The sequence below is a fragment of the Scyliorhinus torazame genome, chromosome 16, assembly GCF_047496885.1.
Source record: "Scyliorhinus torazame isolate Kashiwa2021f chromosome 16, sScyTor2.1, whole genome shotgun sequence".
Classification (NCBI taxonomy): domain Eukaryota; kingdom Metazoa; phylum Chordata; class Chondrichthyes; order Carcharhiniformes; family Scyliorhinidae; genus Scyliorhinus; species Scyliorhinus torazame.
Genome location: NC_092722.1, coordinates 34,694,011 through 34,718,650, shown reverse-complemented (window position 1 = coordinate 34,718,650; position 24,640 = coordinate 34,694,011). Strand labels below are relative to the sequence as shown.

Sequence of the window (24,640 nt, the reverse complement as noted above, 5' to 3'; positions counted from 1 at the left end):
CGCCAATCGGGTCAAGTCTGCTCTGAAGTCGGTGATCCACCCTGACCAGACCTCTGCTGTACCCGGCAGGAAGATCTCTGATAGCCTCGCGCTACTCAGGGATACGATCGCCTACATGCAGGACAGGAGGGTGGACACCTGCCTCATCAGCCTTGACCAGGAGAAGGCCTTTGACAGAATATTGCACACATACATGATGGATGTGCTCTCCAAAATGGGGTTTGGGGAGGGAATTCGCAATTGGATCCAACTGCTCTACACAAACATCTGTAGCGCAGTCTCAAACAATGGGTGGGAATCAGAAAGTTTCCAGGTCAAATCTGGAGTCAGGCAGGGCTGCCCCCTCTCCTCTGCCCTGTTTGTGTGCTGCAAAGAACCTTTTGCCGAGTCCATCCGGAAGGATCCGGGTATAAGAGGAGTGACGATCCCAGGCAGTGGAGGCGCTCAAGTCAAGGCCTCCCTGTACATGGACGACGTCGCCGTCTTCTGCTCAGATCCCATGTCGGTACGCAGGCTCTTGAACACCTGCGACCAGTTTGAACTGGCCTCGGGAGCCAAGGTAAACCACGGCAAGAGCGGGGCCATGTTCTTTGCGAACTGGGCTGACCGGTTCTTTGTCCCCTTCACTGTCAGGACAGATTACCTGAAGGTGCTGGGGATATGGTTCGGAGCGACTGGGGCGTGCACCACAAACTGGGATGGGAGGAGCGTATCGCCAGGCTAAGACGGAAACTGGGCATGTGGGAGCAACGCTTCCTCTCCATTGCGGGCAAAACCCTGGTCATCAGGTGTGAGGTCCTCTCGGTGTTGCTGTACGTGGCGCAGGTCTGGCCCATTACCCGACCCTATGCCGCAGCAGTCACCCGAGCCATCTTTAAGTTTATCTGGAGATCCAAGATGGACCGTATCCGAAGGGACACTATGTACAAATCTCTGGATAAGGGAGGGAGAAACGGACCCAACGTCTCCCTCATCCTGATGGCCATCTTTGTGTGCAGCTGCATCAAGCTGTGCGTGGACCCCCAGTATGCAAACACCAAGTGTCATTACATACTGAGGTTCTACCTGTCCCCGGTGTTACGAAGGATGGGCCTGGCCTCATTGCCGCGGAACGCTCCAAGTAGTTGGACCGTGCCGTACCACCTGTCCCTTGTGGAAAAATTTATTCAGAAAAACACCTTTCACCACAAGGCAATGAAGCAGTGGTCTGCACGTAATGTCCTCGAGGTCCTTGGGGAAAAGGAGACTGTGGAGGATGTTGGATGGTTCCCTGAGCAGACTGTCAGAGTCATCTGGCAGAACGCCTCATCACCAGAACTGTCAAACAAGCACCAAGACCTAACTTGGCTGGTGGTGAGAAGGGCCCTCCCCGTCAGATTCTTCATGTACACCCGAAAGCTCAGCGCCGTTGCACGCTGCCCTCGGAGTGGCTGTGGGGGAAATGAGACGGTCACCCACCTCCTTGTGGAATGTGCCTTTGCAAAGAAGGTCTGGAGAGAAATGCAGTGGTATTTGTCAAGGTTCATCCCGAGCAGCTCTGTGACACAGGACTCTGTGCTCTACGGACTGTTTCCAGGGGCACACACCGAGACAAACATCAACTGCTGCTGGAGGGTCATCAACTCGGTGAAAGACACTCTTTGGTCTGCTGATCTTCCAGTGCAAAGAATTGTCCTCGACCGAGTGTTGCAGACTGGCACATTCCAAGGTCCAGGACTACTTGCTGAGGAACGCACTCAAGCTTGGGGCAGCTGCCGCCAAGGCGCAATGGGGAAAGACCACTGTGTAAGGTCTTCCAGCAAATGTACACCGAGGGACTGGTAACCGTGTAAAACCCCTTGGTCTGGGTCATTAACACTCCAATGTAGAAAAGTATTGAAAGAAACATGACGATGTAAATATTTAAGAAAGAATTGTAACGTAAACAGGGAAATGTGTGGAATGTCATCCCAACTGAATGCAAGAAAATCAAGTGAATATGTAACTTTGGAGGAAATGTACAGTGATAACAATTCAAAATGTTCTGTAATGTTTATTAGAGATTTTATGAATAAAGTATATTTTTTGAGAAAAACAAAATGGGGACCAGACAGAACAGTACTTGTGGGGATCAGCCAGGGGATCACCTGGGTTCCATTGTGGCACTGACACCTGGTGAGGGCACTGCCATGGTGCCAAGCTGGCATTTTTTGTGTGCTGGAGATCAGGCCAAGGGTGTCCTGCACAGGTGTTGGTGTGTGTGGGGGACCTCCCATAGTGCGTTGGGGTTTGAGGGGAGTTGGGGGTTACGTTTGGGGCCATTTAAAAATGGTGTCCCGATCTCTGGCTATACTGAGGAGTTCCTCGGAGTAGAAAATGGGGCTATGTGCAGCCTCGGCCGCGCATTCCCCGCTGAGGCCCCTTATTTAACACGTGCCTTTTATAGCCACGTGCTTCTCAGCGCTGCGGTTAAACGCACTCGCTGTGAGACTTTGTTCCCATTTAGTTGAATCGCGCTCATAGACTGATTCAGAGAGGAGGGGGATGGGGTGCCAATCAAGTAGGCTGCTTTGTCCTAGATGGTGCCGCACTTCTTGAGTGTTATTGGAGCTGCACTAATCCAAGCAAATGGAGAGTATTCCATCACACTCCTTACTTATGCTTTGTAGATGATGGACAGGCCCTGGGGAGTCAGGAAGTGAGTTATTCACCACAGACCTCCCAGTCTCCTGGCCTGCTCTCTTGCCACATTGTATATATGGCTGGTCCAGTTCAGTTTCTGTTCAATGGTAACTTCCAGGAGGTTGATATTTGTATTGCCATTGAATGCCAAGGGGAGATGGTCAGATTCTCTCTTGCTGGAGTTGGTCATTCCCTGGCACTTGTGTGGCATGAATGTTACTTGCCACTTAGTGCAACCCTGAATGTTGCCCGGATCTTGCTGCATATCGACAAGACTGTCTCCATATGTGAGGAATTACGAATGATGCTGAACCTTGCACATTTATTGGCGAACATCCCTACTGCTTAAGGAACAGTACACTTAGCCATGGCGTCTGTAAAGGAGAGCTTCTGGTCTTGGTTACCATCCAATGACCCCTGCTGTAAAATGTATTTTTGTGGACGCTGGGGGAGGTAATAATGGGGATGATAGCTCAGTGGTAATTTTACTGGACTAGTGCTCCCGAGGTGTAGACTAATGCTCTGAGGACTAGAGTTCAAATGGCAGCTGGGGGAACTTAAATTCAATTAATTAATGAATATGGAAATAAAAAGCTGGATGATCGTGAAACTGTCACAAAAACCCATCTGGTTCACTAATCTATTTCAGAGAGGGAAATCTGCCATCCTTATTGGTCTGGCCTGGAGACTTGCAACAGTATGGTTGACTTTTAACATCCTTCTGGAATGGCCTATTAAACCACCAGTGGCATCAAACCACAACAGTACAGTTACCCTCCCTAACTGTGCTGTCGGTGTGCCTATACTACAAGGACTGTAGCAGTTCACGAAAGCTGCTCAACACCAACTTCTCAAGGGCAATTAAGGATGGAAATAGATACTGGCCTAGCTAATGATTCTAACATCCCACGAATACATTTTTAAAAATAGCTTGTTGAGGGTGGCACAGTGGTTAGCACTGTTGCCTCACAGCGCCAGGACCCAGGTTCGCTTCCAATCTCTGGTGGGGTTTACGCATTCTCTCTGTGTCTGCGTGGGTTTCCTCCGAGTGCTCCGGTTTCCTCCCACAGTTCAAAGATGTGCAGGTAAGGTGGCTTGGCTGTGCTAAATTGCCCCTTATCATGTCCAAAGGTTAGGTGGGGTTACATGGTCCTAGGTAGAGTGCTCTTTCGGAGGGTCGGTGCAGACTGCACTGCAGGGATTCTGTGCCTCTTGCTGTTTAGGTTCATTCATTTGAATGACCGGTCGGTTAAGGAAGCAATTGCCTGTCAGAGCCTGTGGAACCACACCTCCGTGATAACCATAACCTTGATTGCGAGAGATGGGTGAGCATGAAAGAGGAACAATACACATGATGATATACAAGCATAAAAATGTAGCATGGCATTTATGATCAGTGCCCTCCACGATCTGGTGGCATTGTTAACATATATGGACCAATTATCTGGTGGCATTGCTAATATATATGGATCAATTAATTGGTGTCATTGTTAACATATATGAAGCAATGATCTGGTGGCATTGTTAATATATATGGAGCAATGATCTGGTGGCATTGTTAATATATACGGAGCAATTATCTAGTGACGATGTTAATATATATGGACCAATTATCTAGTGGCATTGTTAATATATATGGATCAATTAATTGGTGTCATTGTTAACATGTATGGAGCAATGATCTGGTGGCATTGTTAACATGTATGGAGCAATGATCTGGTGGCATTGTTAATATATAAGGAGCAATGATCTGGTGGCATTGTTAATATATAAGGAGCAATGATCTGGTGGCATTGTTTTTTTTTAAATTTAGAGTGCCCAATTTTCTTTTCCAATTAAGGGGCAATTTAGTGTGGCCAATCCACCTACCCTGCACATCTTTTCGGGATGTGGGGGTGAGACTCATGCAGACACGAGGAGAATGTGAAAACTCCACATGGACAGTGACCCAGGGCTGGGATCGAACCCGGGTCCTCAGTGCCATGAGGCAGCAGTGCTAACCACTGCACCACCATGCTGGCATTGTTAATATATATGGAGCAATGATCTGGTGGCATGGTTAATATATATGAAGCAATGATCTAATGACATTGTTAATAATAATCTTTATTAGTGTCACGAGTAGGCTTACATTAATACTGCAATGAAGTAACTATGAAAATCCCCTAGTCGTCACATTCCGGCACCTGTTCAGGTACACGGAGGAAGAATTCAGAATGTCCAATTCACCTAACAAGCACATCTGTCGGGACTTGTGGGAGAAAACTTGAGCACCCGGACGAAACCCACACAAAGACGGGCCGAATATGCAGACTCCGCACAGACAGTGACCCAAGCCGGGAATCGAACCTGGGACCCAGGCACTGTGAAGCAATAGTGCTAACCAATGCGCTACCGTGCCGCAATGGAGCAATGATCTAGTGGCATTGTTAAAATATATGGAGCAATTATCTAGTGGCACTGTATATACATATATGGAGCAATGATCGAGTGGCATTGTTAATATATATAGAGCAATAATCTAGTGGCATTGTTAATATATATGGAGCAATTATCTAGTGGCACTGTTGATATATATAGAGCAATAATCTAGTGGCATTGTTAATATATATGGAGCAATTATCTAGTGGCACTGTTGATATATATAGAGCAATAATCTAGTGACATTGTTAATATATATGGAGCAATTATCTGGTGGCATTGTTAATATATATGGAGCAATGATTGAGTGGCATTGTTAATATATATAGAGCAAAAATCTAGTGGCATTGTTAATATATATGGAGCAATTATCTAGTGGCATTGTTAATATATATAGAGCAATTATCTATCTAGTGGGAATGTTAATATAAATGGAGCAATTATCTAGTGGCACTGTTGATATATATGGAGCAATTATCTATCTAGTGGCAATGTTAATATAAATGGAGCAATTACCTAGTGGCACTGTTGATATATATGGAGCAATTACCTAGTGGCACTGTTGATATATATGGAGCAATTATCTAGTGGCATTGTTAATATATATAGAGCAATAATCTAGTGGCATTGTTAATATATATGGAGCAATAATCTAGTGGCATTGTTAATAGACATGGAGCAATTATCCAGTGGTATTGTTAATATATATGGAGCAATTATCTAGTGGCACTGTTGATATATATGGAGCAATTATCTAGTGGCATTGTTAATATATATAGAGCAATAATCTAGTGGCATTGTTAATATATATGGAGCAATTATCTAGTGGTATTGTTATTATATATAGAGCAATAATCTAGTGGCATTGTTAATATATATGGAGTAATGATTGAGTTGCATTGTTAATATATATGGAGCAATTATCTAGTGGCATTGTTATTATATATAGAGCAATAATCTAGTGGCATTGTTAATATATATGGAGCAATGATTGAGTGGCATTGTTAATATATATGGAGCAATTATCTAGTGGCATTGTTATTATATATAGAGCAGTAATCTGGTGGCATTGTTAATATATATGGAGCAATTATCCAGTGGTATTGTTAATATATATGGAGCAATTATCCAGTGGTATTGTTTATATATATATGGAGCAATTATCCAGTGGCATTGTTATAATATATAGAGCAATAATCTAGTGGCATTGTTAATATATATAGAGCAATTATCCAGTGGTATTGTTTATATATATATGGAGCAATTATCTAGTGGCATTGTTATTATATATAGAGCAATAATCTAGTGGCATTGTTAATATATATGGAGCAATTATCTAGTGGCATTGTTATTATATATGGAGCAATTATCTAGTGGCATTGTTAATATATATGGAGCAATTATCTAGTGGCACTGTTGATATATATGGAGCAATTATCTAGTGGTATTGTTAATATATATGGAGCAATTATCTCGTGGCATTGTTATTATATATGGAGCAATTATCCAGTGGTATTGTTAATATATATGGAGCAATTATCTAGTGGTACTGTTGATATATGTGTAGCAATTATCTAGTGGCATTGTTAATATATATTGAGCAATTATCTAGTGGCATTGTTATTATATATGAAGCAATTATCCAGTGGTATTGTTAATATATATGGAGCAATTATCTAGTGGCATTGTTAATATAAATGGAGCAATTATCCAGTGGTATTATTAATATATATGGAGCAATTATCTAGTGGCATTGTTAATATAAATGGAGCAATTATCTAGTGGCATTGTTAATATATATGGAGCAATTATCCAGTGGTATTGTTAATATAAATGGAGCAATTATCTAGTGGTGTTGTTAATATATATGGAGCAATTATCCAGTGGTATTGTTAATATATATGGAGCAATTATCCAGTGGTATTGTTAATATTAATGGAGCAATTATCTAGTGGCATTGTTGATATATATGGAGCAATTATCCAGTGGTATTGTTAATATACATGGAGCAATTATCCAGTGGTATTGTTGATATATATGGAGCAATTATCTATCTAGTGGCACTGTTGATATATATGGAGCAATTATCCAGTGGTATTGTTAATATATATGGAGCAATTATCCAGTGGTATTGTTAATATAAATGGAGCAATTATCCAGTGGTATTGGTGATATATATGGAGCAATTATCTATCTAGTGGCAATGTTAATATATATATATGGAGCAATTAGCTAGAGGCATTGTTAATATATATGGTGCAATTATCTCGTGGCATTGTTAATATATAGGAGCAATTATCTAGTGGTATTGTTATTATATATGGAGCAATTATCTAGTTGTATTGTTAATATATATGGAGCAATTATCCAGTGGTATTGGAGATATACATGGAGCAATTATCTATCTAGTGGCAATGTTAATATATATATGGAGCAATTAGCTAGAGGCATTGTTAATATATATGGAGCAATTATCTAATGGCATTGTTAATATAAATGGAGCAATTATCCAATGGTATTGTTGATATATATGGAGCAATTATCCAGTGGTATTGTTAATATATATGGAGCAATTATCTAGTGGCATTGTTAATATATATGGAGCAATTATCTAGTGGTACTGTTGATATATGTGTAGCAATTATCTAGTGGCATTGTTAATATATATTGAGCAATTATCTAGTGGCATTGTTATTATATATGAAGCAATTATCCAGTGGTATTGTTAATATATATGGAGCAATTATCTAGTGGCATTGTTAATATAAATGGAGCAATTATCCAGTGGTATTGTTAATATATATGGAGCAATTATCTAGTGGCATTGTTAATATAAATGGAGCAATTATCTAGTGGCATTGTTAATATATATGGAGCAATTATCCAGTGGTATTGTTAATATAAATGGAGCAATTATCTAGTGGTGTTGTTAATATATATGGAGCAATTATCCAGTGGTATTGTTAATATATATGGAGCAATTATCCAGTGGTATTGTTAATATTAATGGAGCAATTATCTAGTGGCATTGTTGATATATATGGAGCAATTATCCAGTGGTATTGTTAATATACATGGAGCAATTATCCAGTGGTATTGTTGATATATATGGAGCAATTATCTATCTAGTGGCACTGTTGATATATATGGAGCAATTATCCAGTGGTATTGTTAATATATATGGAGCAATTATCCAGTGGTATTGTTAATATAAATGGAGCAATTATCCAGTGGTATTGGTGATATATATGGAGCAATTATCTATCTAGTGGCAATGTTAATATATATATATGGAGCAATTAGCTAGAGGCATTGTTAATATATATGGTGCAATTATCTCGTGGCATTGTTAATATATAGGAGCAATTATCTAGTGGTATTGTTATTATATATGGAGCAATTATCTAGTTGTATTGTTAATATATATGGAGCAATTATCCAGTGGTATTGGAGATATACATGGAGCAATTATCTATCTAGTGGCAATGTTAATATATATATGGAGCAATTAGCTAGAGGCATTGTTAATATATATGGAGCAATTATCTAATGGCATTGTTAATATAAATGGAGCAATTATCCAATGGTATTGTTGATATATATGGAGCAATTATCTAGTGGCATTGTTAATATATAGGAGCAATTATCTAGTGGCATTGTTAATATATATGGAGCAATTAGCTAGAGGCTAATTATATATATATGGAGCATTATCCAGTGGTATTGTTAATATAAATGGAGCAATTATCTATTTAGTGGCAGTGTTAATATATATGGAGCAAATATCTAGTGGTATTGTTAATATATATGAAGCAATTATCCAGTGGTATTGTTAATATGAATGGAGCTATTATCCAGTGGTATTGTTGATATATATGGAGCAATTATCTATCTAGTGGCAATGTTAATATATATATGGAGCAATTATCTAGTGACATTGTTAATATATATGGAGCAATTATCTAGTGGCATTGTTAATATATATGGAGCAATTATCTAGTGGCATTGTTAGTATATATGGAGCAATTATCCAGTGGTATTGTTAATATAAATGGAGCAATTATCTAGTGGCATTGTTATTATATATGGAACAATTATCCAGTGGTATTGTTAATATATATGGAGCAATTATCTAGTGGCATTGTTAATATATATGGAGCAATTATCTAGTGGCATTGTTAATATATATGGAGCAATTATCCAGTGGTATTGTTAATATAAATGGAGCAATTATCTAGTGGCATTGTTAGTCTATATGGAGCAATTATCCAGTGGTATTGTTAATATAAATGGAGCAATTATCTAGTGGCATTGTTAATATATATGGAGCAATTATCCAGTGGTATTGTTAATATAAATGGAGCAATTATCTATCTAGTGACAATGTTTATATATATATGGAGCAATTATCTAGTGGCATTGTTAATATATATGGAGCAATTATCCAGTGGTATTGTTAATATATATGGAGCAATTATCTAGTGGCATTGTTAATATATATGGAGCAATTATCTAGAGGCAATGTTATAGATGGAGCAATTATTCAGTGATATTGTTAATATATATGGAGCAATTATCTATCTAGTGGCAATGTTAATATATATATGGAGCAATTAGCTAGAGGCATTGTTAATATACGTGGAGCAATAATCTAGTGGCATTGTTAATATGTATGGAGAATTATCTAGTGACAATGTTATTATATATGGATCAATTATCTAGTGACAATGTTAATATATACGGAGCAATTATCTAGTGACAATGTTAATATATGTGGAGCAGTTATCTAGTGACTATGGAGCAATTATCTAGTGGCAAAGTTAATATATATAGAGCAATAATCTAGTGGCATTGTTAATATATATGGAGAATTATCTAGTGACAATGTTATTATATATGAAGCAATTATCTAGTGACAATGTTAATGTATGCGGAGAAATTATCTCGTGACAATGTTAATATATATGGAGCAATTATCTGGTGGCACTGTTAATATATATGGAGCAATGACCTCTAGCTTCCTGTTTTGATTGCTTGATGCTGATTTTAGCCAATACCAATACAGTAACAGTTGAGGAAATGGCAGACCAGGCACAATCATATCCAGGCTACCCTACTGCCAGGAAACATAATTTGTTTGTTTATTCCTAGCTCCCAGAAAATCAAGAACATCGTCCAGTGGATCCACATTCCTCCTGGATAAAATTTGTACAGCGAGATGGAGTCAAGAAAAACAAGAAATGCAAGGCCAACCGGAAGAAAGTATTGGTATCTTTAATGCTTTTTTTCTTTGTCTTTACACCTGTTTCTTTCATCTCTCCCCTTGCCCAGACTACGAATCCTTACTGGGATATGGTTCCATGGGCATCAGGTACCCCACCAAACATATATGAGCTATGACAGTGAATGTGGGCACGGTAACATGGCTTAACCCAAACTTATCAATGCCCATGGACATATGCGCCAAAATTCAGCAGGGGTGGTTTGACACTGTTGAGTGGGAACCCTGCCGATTTTCTTCACCCGCCCCATCCCCCAAAGGTGAGGGCAGTGCAATGGATGGGGTCCACGCGGGTGTTAATAAGGCATTTGAAACGGTCTCTCTCAGCAGGCTGGTCAACAAAGGTAAAAGTCCTTAGGATCCAGGGGCGTGGGACAAATTGGATGCAAAATTGACCTAGTGGCCACAAGCCAAGGGTAATGGTTGATGGGTGTTTTGTGACTGGCAAGTGGGGTTCTATAGGGCTCATTTTGAGCCTGTTTTTTTGTAGTTTATATGAATGACTTAGACTGAAGTGTATATCCACAAATCCTTGAAGGTAATGGGATATGCCAATCAGGTGATCAAGAAAGCATATGGCATACTTTCCGTTACTAGTCGGGACATAGAGTATAAAAACAGGGAAGTAATGCTAGAACGGTATACAACACTAATTGTTTTAGTACAGAATTTGAGTATTGTTGGAAAAAGACATGTGTCGTTGAAGATTTTCATCTTGCACTCATCAGGACAATCGCAAGAATACCAAGTGAAAGGGAACAACAATCTATACTTCATGAGAAGAGAATGCTGATTGTAACTTGATAATGAAGAATAAATTGTTGTTCCCTTTACATCTGGTATTCTTGTGAATTGTCCTGATGAATGCAAGATAAAAAACTTCAACAATGTATGTCTTTTCAACAATACAACACTAATTAGATCACAGCTTGAGTATTGCATAGAGTTCTGGTTGTCACATCACAGGTAAGATGTGATTGCACTTGAGAGGGTACAGAGGAAATTTGCAAGAATGCTGCCAGGACTGGAAAACTTGAGCTCTGGGGAAAGATTGGATTGGCTGTTTTCTTAGGAACAGAGGAGGCTGAGGGGTGAGTTAATTGAGGTAACAAAATTATTCGGCGTCTGGATCGATTAAATAGGAACCACCTATTTAACTTAGCAGAAAAAAACAGGGGACATAGATTTAAAGTAATTTCAGAATTTACGATCGTTTTATATAGATACATTCATAATACTGTTTCCTAATACTGTAAAGAGGTGAAAAAGAAACTCCATTACATGAAGATGAATGTAAAGTGATTATAATTTTAATTTGGTTCAGGAACAGTTTAAACCTAATTTGCCCATTCAGGGGAGACTGGAGTGTTGGGGTGTAATGCTGGATTTTTATACCCTCCCTGAGATTCCTCTCCACTGAAGTTGCTGGAGGGTAATATTGAAAAGCCAGCCTTCTACCTGATCCTGTGGCTTTCCAGCCCCGAGACAAATTGGGTTAAACTTGCCCCATAACTAGTATTGCAGTTACATTGCTTTTAGCTTTTTGATCTGATTGCGAATGTTCTGTGCACACTGAGCCAGGATTATTGTCCAATGAAGTTTCTCTTACTCCTCAGCCGAGCCTCTTTGGCCCGCCCGGACCCCCAGGACCACCTGGCCCCCCCGGAGCTGAGGTCACGCAAGAGATATTGCTCCGTGAATTTAAAGATATGATAAGAGGTAAGCTGCGAATGTGTCCCTTATGGGTAACTTGTAACATGGATTGCCAACAGAGCTGTCGGGATAGAAGTTCCTTTTATAACCCCCTGCCCCATGGTCAATTCTAATGAAGACAATGGAACTGACTATTGGATGCAGCCTATGTGTTAGTCCCCAGGGCTCATTTCTACCCCCTGTTATGACAGATACAACCTGGCCTGGAGTTTAAGAATCCACATTAGGTTGTGATCTTTGAAGAACTATTGTGGTATTGTATAGGGATAGAAGTCCAAGAGCTTCCTGTTTGTTTAAATGTCATGGTGATTCTACAATAAGGGCAGCACGGTAGCATGGTGGTTAGCACAATTGCTTCACAGCTCCAGGGTCCCAGGTTCAATTCCGGCTTGGGTCACTGTCTGTGCCGGGTCTGCACGTTCTCCCCGTGTGTGCGTGGGTTTCCTCCGGGTGCTCCGGTTTCCTCCCACAGTCCAAAGATGTGCAGGTTAGGTGGATTGGCTATGCTAAATTGCCCTTAGTGTCCAAAATTGTCCTTAGTGTTGGGTGGGGTTACTGGGTTATGGGGATAGGGTGGAGGTGTGGGCTTGGGTAGGGTGCTCTTTCAAAGAGCCGGTGCAGACTCGATGGGCCGAATGGCCTCCTTCTGCACTGTAAATTCTATGAAATTCTATGAAATATCTGTGCCCTTGAACAGCCTGCATCAGGAAAGGTGAATTAAATTGTCACTTATTCTTTAATGCAATCCATCAGAGTTGCTCGTTGTCTTCGTTGATGCATCCCAGTCAGATATGGGGCTGATACATTAGCTTCCTGTCCATCAGAAGCAGCACAAGACCACCGTGATTTTAACTTCTGAGCCTCACTTGACTGCTACTGGGCCACTCCCCTTGATGGGTGGACAGCGCGGAGTGGCTGTCGACAGCGGGCGATCCGGTGGCCGTGGGCAACATGCCAGCCTCAAATCAGTGGCGAGGAGGGGGGTTTGATGATAGAGCCCAGCTGGATGGAAGTGGGAGAGTTTGGGACAGGGCGGGAGGCTACAGTTTTCTTCCTGGCCCCTCAAACAAAAGTTTTTGGTCTTCGCTGGATGACCTCTTCACCCTTCCCGCCAGTTGATTAACTGCTTCATCCACGTGGACCTCCATTCAAATGTCCTCGAGGCCCTCTTGAAATAATTGGAGCTCAATTTGCTGAACTTCAGGAGGCTTCCCCCTATTATAAGAGGGTGCTTAATCAGCTTGCCAAAAGCAGCATGTCAAGGTGGCAGAAAAGGTTTGAAGTCAGAGCGGGCAAGTAACCTCGGTTTTATCTCCACCCTATCCACCCACCAGGTTAAAACCCATTCCGTATGCCTCGGTTTTAAAGTGTTACCATGACTTGTTGCATTGAAAACCCAGTGCACCGAGGCTGCCGGGTTCAATAAGGCAGCTCAGCACCATCTTTTCAAGGGCAAGTAGGGATGGGTAATAAATACTAGCCTAGCCAGCGATGTCCAAAACCTGATACCCCATATCCTGAGACTGTGACCCCTTGTTCTAGACCCTCCAGCCAGAGGAAACAACATCCCTGCATCCAGTCTGTATAGCCCTGTCCGAATTTAAGCAAATTACTGCGGATGCTGGAATCTGAAAAGAAAGAGAAAATGCTGGAAAATCTCAGCAGGTCTGGCAGCGTCTGTAGGGAGAGAAAGGAGCAAAGTTTCAAGTCCGATGACTTTGTCAAAGCTAACAGACAGAGAAAATTGGAAATATTTATACTGTGGAGTGAGAATGAAAGATGAGTCATAGCCACAGAAACCCAGGGAAACCGGGTGCTAATGGCAGCAGAAACCAAGGGGAAAGAGTGCTAGTGGCAGTTCCCAGAGAGGACAAAAGATGTGAAAGGTCAAACAGCAGAGAAACTAACATCAGAGGATGAACTGTAGATGTTGGGGGGAGGGGAAGGGGGAAGCAAAGAGGAGAAAGGTTAAGGAAAGGTGGATAAGATTGGGGGGGGTTAAATATGTCTTTCTTTCTTAATATATATTTAACACCCCCCCCAATCTTATCCACCTTTCCTTAACCTTTAAATATTTCCCACTTTCTCTGCCTGTTAGCTTTGACAAAGTCATCAGACTCGAAACGTTAGCTCCTTTCTCTCCCTACAGATGCTGCCAGACCTGCTGCGATTTTCCAGCATTTTCTCTTCCCGTCAGAATTTTATAGCTTTCAATGAGAACACCCTCAAACTCCAGTGAATACAGGCCTAGTCGACCCAATCTCTCCTCATATGTCAAACTGGCCATCCCAGGAATCAGTCTGGAGACCCAATCTGCGTTCCCTCCATGGCATGTACAAGTGCTATGTTCCTATAGGATGGAGTGAGTACAGCACAGAAGGAGGCCATTTGGCCCATTGTATCTGTGCTGACCTTCTGCAAGAGCAATTCACCTAGTGCCACACACCCTTTTTTCCTGTCGTCCTTCAAATGTTGCCTCTTCAGATAATGATCCAATTCTCTTTGAAGGGCATTCGTGAACCTGCCTCCGCCACACTGTCGGTGCATTCCAGATCCTAACCACTCGCTGCTTAAAAAAGTCTTGCCAAGTGACACCATTGCCTCTTTTGCCAATCACCAGACATCTTTGTTCTCTGGTTGGTGCCCCTACACCAATTGGGCAGTTTCTCCCTACCCTCTCTGTCCAGACCCTTCAAGGGTTTGAATCCCTCGATCAATACCAAATCTTGTCGAGTGAATTGTAATGACCACCCGTCCAGCCTCGCTGCAGCTAACAAACAACATGGATCAGGGGGTAAGTCCTGGGCCCCTTCTGACCAGTGTTGTTAAATAGCATGTAGCATTGTGTTACATTGATCCAATAACCTATCGGCAGATATCAAGCCTCTAAACTGTATCCTTAACCCACATCGGATAAGCTGCGAGAAAAAACAAGTCTGGAAATATTCTGGTCTGGCAGCATCTGTGGAGAAGATTTTTTATTTTACATTTCGAGCACCCAATTCATTTTTTTTTTCCAATTAAGGGGCAATTTTAGCGTGGCCAATTCACCGAGCCTGCACATCTTTTGGGTTGTGGGGACGAAACCCACACAAACATGGGGAGAATGTGCAACCTCCACACGGACAGTGACCCATAGCCAGGATCAAACCTGGGACCTCGACGCCGTGAGGCAGCAGGGCTAACCCACTGCACCACCGTGCTGCCCTGGAGAAGGAAAGTTAACGTTTTGAGTCGACCATGACTTCTTCAGAACCAGAATTGCAGTATTATCAGTGCATTGGGTAAACAGCCTTCGCGATGTTTCCCATTCATGTTATGAAGGAAACCTTTATATAATAACAAGTTACAGCATATTGTGTTGTGAACACAGTAGAAAATAATGTTCCCTCAGCTGGAGTGACTCACTCTTCCCATTATCCGAAAGGAAACCACAAGCTTCATACTTGGCACCCCTACAACGAGAAACACAACCTGGCCACAAAAATGATAGGTTTGCACCCACGTTCCGCTGCTGTGTGGCATGCGGCAAGGTTTTTGAGTGGGTTGAATCTTGAGTCGGTTACAATTATATTCGCTGGAGTTTGGAAGAAGGTGGAGGTGGGGGAGAGAGAGAGAGAGAGAGGGGGGGTGGGGATCTCCGGGAAACCTGTGAAATTCTAACAGGCCTAGACAGGTTAGATGCAGGGAGGATGTTCCTGATGGCGGGGAGTCCAGAACCAGGGGTCTCAGTCTGATGGTACGGGGCAAACCATTTAGGACTGAGATGAAGAGAAATTTCTTCACTCGGAGTGTGGTGAGCCTGTGGAATTCGCTACCACAGAAAGCAGTTGAAGCCAAAACAATTTATGTTTCCAAGAAGTAGTTAGAAATAGGTCTTCGGGCTAAAGGGATGAGTCCATGGGGGAGTCCATAAATACAGGATGAGGAGAGTGAGTGCTTTACAAAACATTGGATAATTGGAGAGAATCAGCAAGGATTTGTAAACGGCAGTTTGTGATTGACAAATTGAATAGATGTACCTGTTTAGTGTGGATTTTCAGGAGGCATTTGATTTGTGAATGAAAGATAGGCAGATAGGCATTCAGCCCGGAATTTCAATTAGGCCAGGGGGTATCTGGGATGGGTAGGTCTCAGTGGGAGATTAGAAAATGGAGGGCAACCAGTTTGCACCTTGATTCAAGCTTCCTTTTATGGTCCAGCCATTTTCTGATGGGGGATCCATCACCATGCCTGCATATATGATATAGAAAACATGCTTCACAAATTCAATTTTGAGCTATATTTCATACATTTTCACTAGTTATGCAGATTGATCGTGTTTAATTTAAAAAAAAACATTGGTGGTCAGAGAGAGACTTGGGTGTGTCGTACAAGGAGCATAAAGTTAACAGGCAGGTACAGCAAGCAATTAGGAAGGCGAGTAGCATGTTGGGCTTTATTGCAAGGGGACCGGAGTCTGCGAATAAGGAAGTCTCGCTACAGTCGTGCAAGGACTTTTAAAAAGATGTCACCTGGAGCATTGTGTGCAGTTTTGGTCTCTATATTTAAGAAAGGATAGACTTGCATTGGAGACCATACAGCAAAGATTCACCAGACCAGTTCCTGTGATGGGAGACTGAGTAAATTGAGCCTATACTCTCTGGAATTTCAAATCATGAGAGGTAACCTCATTGAAACATACAAAACCCTGATGGGGATTGGCAGGGTTGACACTGAGAAATTGTTTCCCCTGGTTGGGCTATGTAGAGCGAGAGGCTCACACAGTCTCAGGATAAGGGGGTTGATCACTTAGGACTGAGGTGAGGAGAAATGTCTTCACTCATAGACGGTTGTGAACCTTTGGAACTGCATACGCCAGAGGATTGTGGATTCTCCATTGTTGAATATATTTATATTTAGTGCTAGACAGATCGTTTTTGTCTCTCAGGGCATTGTGGAATATGTGGGGGAGGGGAGCAGGAAAGTAGGAATTGTGACAGAAGAGCAACCATGATCACATTTAATGGTAGAGTAGGCTCGAGGGGTCCGATGGTCTACTCCCGCTCCTGTTTCTTTTGTTCTCGCGTGTTCCTCTGGGATCCACAAGGAAAGTTGGTGCTCCCTTGTCCCAGGTACACGTCCCTCTTCTCTTCTGCGCCCAACAATTACCGATTGATTGTCTCGGCCACTCTATTTTGTTCAGATTGCTTCCCACCCAACTCCAGGAATACGGAAGGATGGGGAAAAAAACAGTTCACTGAACAAAATGCAGCAAAAGCAACCCACAAGTCTTCTAAAAGTACATTGATTAGTCAGTCGCACCTAAAACGAAGTCTACACACCATTTAGACAATTCACTTTAAAGGAATAAGAGGCAAGAGTTTTGCTTGGATGCAGAAATTGAATCATTTCCCTGGATCATATGACATAAAGGATAGAGAACCTCTGGAGTGTGTTCAAGAGCTTGTGCTGTGATTGAAGGCATCCTCCACTGAAAGCAATGTAACCCATTAGCAAAATGCCAGCCAGCATGATCCCAGAGGTACAAGATCCAATCCTGCCATTTTATGACTTGCCCATGCCAGTCATGTATATTTGCAATTGACTCATTGCATTGCTAGATGTCCTTACTCTTCTTTGTGACCACAGTATCTAAGATGGTAACACCACAAGCATGGATATTCCCCAGCTCTGAAAGCCCTGACGCAGTAAAGGTTCCCCCAAAGTTCGGATTTTCGAACAGGGGATGCGGGGGCTGGGTGAAAACGGGAGTCATGGCGGGCCACCCCAGAAAGAAGCTGCCAGGTTCAGAGGCGGGCTGGACGAAAGGCTGACCTCAGTGCTCCAGCACTTTGTCAAAAAAATTAATGAAACAAAAAAAATGCACTCATCCCCCCACCTGTGCCCCATCACCAACCATGCCAATTCATGCCCACCAGAACTAACCCCCATGGCCCCTCATACACTCCAGGTTAACCTATGCCCCTCTACCTTTCCTCATGGTCCTTTCTATCCCTAATGCCACCCTTTCCCTTACAACTACCATGCCGACTCACCCAGTATCCACTATGGGAAGGCCTTAAGTCCCACGTTGAGATTAAATAAAGTTTTTAAATGTGTGTGTTGGTGAATTCACAATTTATGTCTTTGATGAAAACTCATTCACTATATTTAACTTCCTTAAATTCCTTGTAAAAACAAACATCTGTATTCATAGTCCCACTTTTCAAAAATGTTATAAGCACTTGGAGTTGTCAATCAACTGTGAACTGACAGGCACTCCACCATGCTAATGGTAGGTTATTAAATCAATCATGCAGCACTAATTGCTTAACAGGAAGTCTCAGGCTTATGTCAACAAACAGAGTGAAATGGCATGCATTGTTTTTTTTAACAATGCAGAGAGTATTTTCAAATATTTAAAGGGCAGGAGTTCTCAATGCCTTGACATCTCTCTTGACAGCTATCCTGCCCACGAACTACAGATGTGCAATTTAAAACCAATTCCCATTTTCTCTCTCTCCCCACCTCCACCATGCGCACACCACGAAAATGGCATGTGCCAGGTTTGTGGGCGGGATTTCCAGATTTGTGCATTTGCCATCGTTTGCTTATCTATCTGCATGAAAATTCAAGCCCATATCTTTCCAGATGCAATAATGGAACAAGCAGAAAAGCTCACACAATGCTTTAGCCACAACTCCATCCTGTTCTTTTGAGGTAATCTTGTCGGACTTTCATTGTTCAGTGATTTTGCTTGCCTTTCTCAGAAGCAGCAGAGAGGCGGGCAGCCTTGACGACAGATGTCCATGCAAGTTTGAGTCCACCTTCATCTTTCCCATTCGAGAACACCCGTCCGTACAAAAGAGTAGAGGAAGCTTTTCACTGCAAACTGAAGGGGATTGTTATTGTGGACAAAAAGACTCTCTTAGAACTTCAGAACTTCCAGACGGTAAGAAAGTCTAAAGCCCTTTATTCAGATATCTCCTGGAATTAAAGGGCTAAATAGCAAAAAAGTGCAAATTATATACCATGGACCAATAAATATTAAGATAAGAGTACTTAAATTTAGGAAAGAACAGAAATCTTATCACGTAAACCAAACAGCACCGATCTGCAAAGATATGTTAGTGAATTGAACTTTGCCAAGCAGTTGAATTTTGGTTGTTTGGGCCTGATTAGATTGACGTTCTGTTTTGTCGTTTATTCCCCAATGGGGCACTTGTGGTGTTACTAGGCAACAGAGACAATGGCTGGGGTATTTCGCTCCAGTTTGTGTTGGTCGGGTTCGGTGACGAGAGCAGAAAATACCACGGGAAGGCGGAAGCCGCGTTTCACGTCGATGTCACAACAGGGAGTGATTGTCTCCTCCCTCAGCCAGTGGAGGGATCTCATTAGAATAACTGATCCTGTAATTATCTGGCCCATTCGCCGGAATCATCATCCCCCCCCCCACGTCAATACATCCATCCACGGCGGCATCATGGCAGAAGATGTGTACCTGGCAAGCAACACTCCCACGGGAACTCGGAGGTGAATTCAGCACTTAGGAGAGAGCGGGTAGTGCCAAGGGTTGCCAGCTTAATGCCTGGGGGCTGCCAGGGAGGGCCGCAACTGGATGAAGACTTTCCTCATTTGCTCCCTGTGCGTTGGGGCGATCTTTACAAATAGTGCCCGGATCATCGCGTGTCTGATGTGATGCGGGAGGGAGCGGGCAACTCGTAGGCCGCCCACCAGCGATGCATCATGGAGTCCGTGATTGCAAGTTATTTTTATTGTATGTTCTGCATTATATGGTGGAAAAAGCCGCCATTACTGGCGGCGGCTCCAATGCCCAGTTATCGCCTGGCATCGATGTCGGCAAAAATCCCTGCCAATGCAATTACCGCCTGGCTCATTGGAGCAGTTTTACACTCAGTAAAAATAAAAATGGAGAGAGATGTTAAACAATCGACACTGTTGGCCCAATTTTCCACCATCGAACAAATCAAGATCTACCCCGATAAGCTTTTAGAAATCTGGAATGAATATAAAGCAAATTGATATACAAGTTTTATCCATTTGGAATTTGCCAACCACCTGACCTTGGCTTGCTTTGTGAAAACACTTGGGAAAGAGTTGAAACAGAATTTCAAGTAGAGGGATTTACTATAGAGATAACGTGGGGTATTGAGAGGCTTGTGGAATTTCTGCTGAATTTATAGAGGTGTGCTGAAATTAAGGGATTAAGGGAATTGTTTGAGCTACTCCCATGGCAATGAATGAAGTTAATGACAGGACCTTCACATCGTTACATGGGAAAAGATTTGGCTCTCTTGGTGTAATCAGTTTTGTAGTGTGGCTAGCTTGTTGTCGCTTGGCGAAGTCGTCACATTAAAGAGGAACCTTTTGTGTTCTAAATCAGGGTGCATTCTAAGGATGCGAAGAGAGTTTAAACGCTTTAATGTTTTGAAGTTATTAATGAGAGGATTATGAAAAAAGGTATGATAATAACTGGGCTCCACTCGATTGTGTTGCACTTCATTGTGAAAGGCAAGTCAAGATAATTACACCGTGTTGGTCAAGGTAATGAGATCTGCTGGAAGTCTGGTATAAACCTGCCTTCTATTGTCCCCAGGAGTTGACATGCTGCTCTCTAGCAGCTGGTAAATAGTACAGAAATGTGTCAAAGCAATTACGTTGCCTAGAAAATTATACCATTCTGATGCCCTACACATGTAATGTAATATGGTTTTTGTCAAGTAGTGTGTAATTTTCTTCCCACACTCCAATTGGATGCTTAGAATGAGACTGCAAGCTTGACCAAACAAGAATAAACACATTTACCAGCGGCATACTTTCACTGGCCAATAATGATTTCCATAAACCTTATTTGCCTTGTATATTTTTAGAATTGGGCCAATAAGGCAGACTTGTTGAAGGATTTTTGTTCCTTTATATTCAATGATTCCATATCTATTTCAGGCTGTTGTCAGGGAAACAAGTTGGTCTTCTGGCATCAGGGCAGGCTTGGTTGAGGGTCAGATGTGTTGTCCTTATTGAGTAGTACTCCCGTTGCGCTACTGTTGCTTGATCAGCATATCCGCCAATCTGCAGGAGAGCAGACTCGAGGTATCTGTGCTGAACTGAAATCCCTATTTATCCGGTTCCCCCAGCCTGTCCCAAGGCGAGGAGATAATGAAGTCCAGAGTTTGCATGGTGTCAGTAAGGGAGTATCCATTAGTTTTTTGTTTTTAAAAAAAATGTTTTTATTCTCCATTTTCACATTTTCCTTCAAAGTTTACACCCCACCCACAAACAGTAAACGGTAACAAATACAAAATCAATCCCCTTAACAATACCAACGATCTCATCCTCCCACCACCCCAAACAACAGCCCACCTGTCAATATATGCATCCAATAAAACAAACCTTCCCACGGTGGCAACAAAAAAACAATACCTCTACACAGACTACCACAATCTTCTGGACTAACTTAGAGCAAAGTAAAGATGCAAAGTAAAGATGCAGCGAGCACCGGTAAACCATTGGATTGGTAAGGGTGGCAATCCAAGAGGTTACTAGGAAGTGAAGAGGATGGCATGGATGTGAATATTCAAAAGCGATTCATAAGGTGCTGTCCAGGAGCTATTCAATAAAACAAAGGCAGAGTATGAAATAGAATGTGGATAAGAAATTGGATAAACAAAATAGTTGTTAATAGCAGAAGGGATATACGGACTCAAGACGCTAACTCTGCTACTCTATCCCAACTGTTGTCGGGTCTGCTCTCCCCAGGTGCTTTCGGGCCTGCTCTCCCCAGGTGCAGTCGGGCCTCCTCTCCCCAGGTGCTGTCGGGCCTGCTCTCCCCAGGTGCTGTCGGGCCTGCTCTCCCCAGGTGCTGTCGGGCCTGCTCTCCCCAGGTGCAGTCGGGCCTGCTCTCCCCAGGTGCTGTCGGGCCTGCTCTCCCCAGGTGCTGTCGGGCCTGCTCTCCCCAGGTGCTGTCGGGCCTGCTCTCCCCAGGTGCTGTCGGGCCTGCTCTCCCCAGGTGCTGTCGGGCCTGCTCTCCCCAGGTGCTGTCGGGCCTGCTCTCCCCAGGTGCTGTCGGGCCTGCTCTCCCCAGGTGCTGTCGGGCCTGCTCTCCCCAGGTGCTGTCGGGCCTGCTCTCCCCAGGTGCTGTCGGGCCTGCTCTCCCCAGGTGCTGTCGGGCCTGCTCTCCCCAGGTGCTGTCGGGCCTGCTCTCCCCAGGTGCTGTCGGGCCTGCTCTCCCCAGGTGCTGTCGGGCCTGCTCTCCCCAGGTGCAGTCGGGCCTGCTCTCCCCAGGTGCTGTCGGGCCTGCTCTCCCCAGGTGCTGTCGGGCCTGCTCTCCCCAGGTGCTGTCGGGCCTGCTCTCCCCAGGTGCTGTCGGGTCTGCTCTCCCCAAGTGTGCCGGGTCAGCTGAGTTTAACCAGCACTTAAGTTTTTATTTCAGATTTTCAGCATCTGCAGCATTTGGCTTTTATTTTAGTTAACTGATCTGGACTTGGGTATGAGAGCATAACAGCAATGTTTGCAAAATGATTGCAAAAGTGGTAAATTGTATGAAGGATTGTAAATCCCTCCAGAAGGTCATGGATCGGCTACTGATTGCAGCAGGTAGAGAAATGTTATGCATAAAAACATGAGATGGAATGTTTGCAAGAATAGGCAGAGGATGGATACACAAAATGGGAAAAAGAGTTGTGTGTACAGACATTTAGGAGTTCAGGTACACGCATTTGTAGGAGTGGGATCCTGGGTTTTAGGAAATAGGAGAAGCGAGTATGAAAGGAAAGAGTGGAATGCAATAAAGTTCAACAATATTGTGTTAAAATTCAATTGAATTCAGTATAACGCACAAACGGAGAGCCCATTGGGTGGGAGTAGTCGGGGTCAAGGCAACAAGATAAAATTTCACTCTAACAACCTCTTCCTCAATTTAAAACTTAATTCAGCTTCCACTGTCTTTTCAGGCAGTGCATTCAGATCATTAAAAAATTTGCTGCATAAAATGATTTCATTTTGGGGCAGCACGGTGGCGCAGTGGGTTAGCCCTGTTGCCTCACGGCGCCGAGGTCCCAGGTTCAATCCCGGCTCTGGGTCACTGTCCGTGTGGAGTTTGCGCATTCTCCCCGTGTTTGCGTGGGTTTCGCCCCCACAACCTAAAGATGTTCAAGGTAGGTGGATTGACCACGCTAAATTGCCCCTTATTTAGAAAAAAAAATGAATTGGGTACACTAAATTTATATATTTTTCAAAAATGATTTCATTTTACTGATGGATATGTTTTCTTGTCAATTATATTGAATCTGTGCCCTCCGGCTAATAACTCACCTGCCAATGGAAATAATTTGTCGCACCTCCGAATTTTGAACACCTCTATCAACTCTCCCCTTAACCTGCTCAGCGCTCTCGGGGGACCAATCCCAACTTCTATAGTTGCTTCACATAACTGGGGTTCCTCGCTCCTGCTACCATTCTGCTAAATCTCTTCTGCACTCTCTCCAAAATCATGATTTCCTTTAAAGGTCCTACACTCGGGCACAGTACTCTAGATGAGGCCTCATCGGGGATTTGTAATGGTTTATCTTAGCTTTGTTACTTTTGCACTCCATGCCCCTGTAAAGGCAAGAATCCTGCATGCTTTTCTAACATTCTTATTATTGTTCTGCCGCTGTCAGAGGTTGATGTGTGTGAACTCCTGCCTCTCTCTGTTCTTCTACCTCTTTTAAAATTGTACCATTTAGTTTATATTGCCTCTTTACCTTTCTCCCAAACTGTATCACTTCTCACATCTCTGCACACAATTTCACCTGCCATGTGTCCTCCTGAAATCTGTTACTAGTTAATTTCCAACAACATTTTATTAGTGGGTGCTTAACAGGCCAAGCACTTGCTGTGAACACACGTTGGAGCGAGCCGATCACTGATCCACGAGGGTTTAACTTCAGTGATGTCCGGTGAATGGTTGCTGTTCACAGTTGATGAGGTTTCTACATTTGCAAGCAGACAAATGTTCGCAATTGATTACTTTCGGATATTGGGGGCGATAGAATGGACTCGCCGCGCCTGACTCGGTGACGTGGCTGTTAAATCTTGGGAGAGGCCTGTGTAGATTCTGTGATGTTTGGAAGACTTTGCAAGATCTAACGAGACCTCGTGATATGTCGTGATCTGGATTAACGTATTATTAAATTTGTCTGCGCCCAATTAGTGACCCAGGAACAAACGGCCGGGTCTGGGAGACCTTGCCGTGGCGCTGTTTAGCGCTGGTCCACACAAATGTGGACCAGGCGTGACGGCACCTGTGTGGCACTGCTGAGCTGGTTGGGGCATTGCCAGGGTGCACCAGGCGTGACGGCACCTGTGTGGCACTGCCGAGCTGGTTGGGGCACTGCCAGGGTGGATCAGGCGTGACGGCACCTGTGTGGCACTGCCGAGCTGGTTGGGGCACTGCCAGGGTGGACCAGGCGTGACGGCACCTGTGTGGCACTGCCGAGCTGGTTGGGGCACTGCCAGGGTGTACCCTGCGCTTAAGAGGTGGGGTGAGGGGGGCTCGAGAACCCCCTAAGAGGTAGGTTGGGG

General features: G+C 43.2%; 1 protein-coding gene across 3 annotated transcripts in view; it reads left to right on the top strand.

Moving 5' to 3' along the window:
• c1qtnf12 (C1q and TNF related 12) overlaps positions 1-24,640 on the top strand; it is a 91,126-nt gene that overhangs the window by 32,446 nt on the left and 34,040 nt on the right. For 2 of the 3 annotated variants that reach the window (XM_072478238.1, XM_072478236.1), the window contains 3 exons: positions 10,234-10,350; positions 11,980-12,082; positions 18,829-19,010. In XM_072478238.1, coding sequence (XP_072334339.1) covers positions 10,234-10,350; positions 11,980-12,082; positions 18,829-19,010 — 402 coding nt within the window. The remainder of the gene's footprint in view (positions 1-10,233; positions 10,351-11,979; positions 12,083-18,828; positions 19,011-24,640) is intronic. The other variant, XM_072478237.1, reaches the window with a different exon arrangement.